We start from the raw sequence: 3,283 nt of genomic DNA, 5'->3' as shown, positions 1-3,283 counted from the left end.
TATACATATATATATGAAAAAGTCAAAAGTGGAACCTCTCTGCATTTACCATGGTCCTTACTTCCCAGTGGTTCACAAACAAGATTTTTAAGACTGTTAAGTCACTCATGAAAGCCTTTCAGGTGGTATTTTGTGCTAGTCATGTTGCTAAGATAGAGTTTTTGCTTATGGCACTAAAGGATAATTTTGTTAGTTGATTGAAAATATGTCTCTCATAATTAGTGACTCATCAGAAACTCCAATTCATTCTGGGAGATTTGGACTTTTTAAAACAATTTATGTATTGGTTGGTGTGTTACTGTAGTGTTCTATTTTGTGGGTTGATACTTTACAGAGGTTTAGGAAGCCAGGGTCCTACATTACTTAGGTGGCCACATAGCTGCTGAGGGGTGCCTTGTTAATACTGCAGTTATGACTTTCCAGAGGCTAATGAGATGCTCTCTGGGGGTGTACCAGGGAGAATTTTGTAGCTCTTACTAGCAAATAGATGAGCTTTTGTTTTTCCTGGTGAACGCATTCTAGATCTTGAAGTATATTGACTTTGAGCCTCCCAATGAGAAAGGAGAAAGCTACAGGGATTTGGAGAGGAGATGGGATTGGAAATGCCTCAATGACTCCATATTCATTAGAAAAGTGAATAAACAAAGGCTATTCACTAATGCAGAAAAGCAATGCTTCTCCTCTCAGCAAGTTTCCTGCCTTCATTACTAATGGCCCTAGATCTTATTATCCTTTCTCAGGCTTGGATTTTATGCAACGAGAAAATTAAGCAAATAAGTGATTTTTGCTTTCTTCCATTTCCTTAGATTTCCCTACTGATTATAAAGAACAGGAATTATAATTGAATAAAAGGGGTGGTTTTGTGAAGAGATCATTAGTATAATACTAGAGGCCCAGTACATGAATTCATGCGTGGATGGGGTCTGGCTGGCTGGCCCAGCCCCAATTGGGGCGGATCGGGACCAGGTCTGCCGGGACGAAGAGGCAGTGGAGGTTAACCAGCCAGCCCGCCCCGATTGGGGCCCAATTAGGGCTGGGCTGGCTGAGGGGAGGGGCCATGAGTGATTGGCCAATAGGACCTGCCCCCGATTGGGGTGAGGGGACTGATTGGGGGCAGGGTCAGCCATGGGGAGGGGCTGTGGGTTGTGAGCTAGCTGCCCCCCTTGAATGGGGTGAGGGGGTTGATAGGTGGTAAGCAGCCAGAGGAGGGATCATGGGAGGTTGGCCAGCCAGCCCCACCCTGTTTGGTGTGGTGGGGGCTGATCAGGAATGGAGCTGGCTGGGGAGAGGGGCCGCAGGACCATTGGGGTGGTGGGGGCTGATCAGGGGTGGGGCCAGCTGTGGGGGGGGGCGTGGGGGTGGGTGGCTGGGGGCTGTGGGAGGTTGGCCGGCTAGCCCCACCCCCAATAGGCGTGGGGGGCCAATTGGGGGTGGAGCTGGCTGGGGGGAGGTGCTGTGGGCTGATCAGGGTGGTGGGACCCATCAGGGTTGGGGCCAGCCAGGGGGAAGGGCCACAGGGGGGGGTTGGCCTGTCACCCTGCCCTTGATCAGGGTAGGAGTGGCCAATCATGGGTGGAGCCAGCTGGGGAGAGGGGCCGCAGAAGGTTGGTCAGCCAGCCCCACCCCCTGATTGAGCCAGTTCGCTGGCCGAAGTAGGCATTATTGTGACTGGTTGTTCCTGTCATTACGGCATTACAGTCGCTGGCTTTTTATATAGAGAGATAGGACTCCTCTTTCTATCTTGTTTATTCTAGGCCAGCCTTAATAGCATGCTGAGTGTTTACAGTGAAACAGGAGACTATGGCAACGTGAAGGTCAGTGGTGAAATCCTTCTCCACATCAGCTACTGCTACAAAACTGGCGGGCTCCATATTTTTGTCAAGAATTGCAAAAATCTGGCCATAGGAGATGAAAAGAAACAGAGGACAGATGCGTAAGCACATAAAATATTCTGCTGTTTATTTCAATAGTTGCATTTTTTTGTCAATATATGTGCTTCTTTTATAGAAGACTAGAGACCTGGTGCATGAAATGCATGCATGGGAGAGGGTCCCTCAGCCCAGCATGCACCCTTTAGCAATCCAGGACACTTCAGGCGATGTCCGACTGTGGGTTTAGGTCCAATTCCATAGGGATCCCTGTGGGATCAGGCCTAAACTGGCAGTCAGACCTCCCTCTTGCAATCCGGGACCACTGGCTCTTAAACTCTTGCCTGCCTGCCTGATTACCCCTAACCACCTCTGCCTTGGCCCCCACCATGGCGGCTTCGTCCAGAAGGACATCGGAATGACATTGGAAGGTTGTTCAGCTGTCCAGTCTAATTAGCATTTTATGCTTTTATTATTATAGATTCTTTTTTAAGCTTATTTATCTTTTTTCAATTAAATTTTTTGGGGTGACATTGGTCAACATGAATTTATAGGTTTAAGATGTGATTTTCTATGTTATAAGATCTATATATTGCACCATGTGCCCATCACCCAAAGTCAAATCTTCTCCTGTCACCTTATATTAGGATCCTCTTCTCCCCCATACCATTCACCCTGGCAACCATCACACTGCTGTTTGTGTTCGCGACTTTTAGTTTTATATCCCATATATGAGTGAAATCATGTAGTTCTTAGCATTTTCTGACTGACTTATTTTACTTAGCATAATGTTCTTAAGGTCCATCCATGTTGTTGCAAATTTACAAATGCCACTATTTCAGCCTTTCTTATGGCTGAGTAGTATTCCATTGTGCATATGCACCACATATTCTTTATCTAGTCCTCTATTGCAAAACACTTTTGTTGTTTCCATCTCTTGGCCACTGTAAATAAAGCTGCAATGAACATAGGGGTACATATTATCTTTTTGAATACATGATTTCCAGGTTGTAGGATATTTAACCAGAAGAGGGATTTCTGGCACATATCGTAACTATATTCTTAATTTTTTGAGGTATTGCCAGACTGCTTTCCATAGTGGTTGTCTGCATTCCCACCAGCAGTGAATGAGGATTCTCTTTTTTCCACAACTTCTCCAATACTTGTTATTGCTTGTCTTGTTGATAAAGGCTACTCTAAAAGGTGTAAGGTAGTGTCTTATTGTAGTTATTATTTGCATTTCCCTAATTGCCAGTGAGGTTGAACATCTTTTCGTATAACTATTGGCTGTTCATATGTCTTCTTGGGATAGCTATATTTTTATGTTTTCTGCCCCCTTTTTTTTTTTTTATTGCGTTGTTTGTTTGGTGTTGAGTTTTATGAGTTCTTTATATATTTTGGAAATTAAACCTTTT

General features: G+C 45.0%; 1 protein-coding gene across 1 annotated transcript in view; it reads left to right on the top strand.

Annotated features, from left to right (window-relative positions):
- Positions 1-3,283, top strand: part of SYTL5 (synaptotagmin like 5) — a gene marked incomplete at its 5' end in the record, with an annotated part of 95,912 nt that overhangs the window by 12,409 nt on the left and 80,220 nt on the right. Inside the window, one exon of the mRNA XM_006768677.2 lies at positions 1,755-1,933. Coding sequence (XP_006768740.1) covers positions 1,755-1,933 — 179 coding nt within the window. The remainder of the gene's footprint in view (positions 1-1,754; positions 1,934-3,283) is intronic.

Source organism: Myotis davidii, unplaced genomic scaffold (genome assembly GCF_000327345.1).
Source record: "Myotis davidii unplaced genomic scaffold, ASM32734v1 scaffold1263, whole genome shotgun sequence".
In the NCBI taxonomy this organism is placed as follows: domain Eukaryota; kingdom Metazoa; phylum Chordata; class Mammalia; order Chiroptera; family Vespertilionidae; genus Myotis; species Myotis davidii.
Note: the sequence above shows the minus strand (reverse complement) of the source record. Positions and strands in the feature narration are given on the sequence as shown.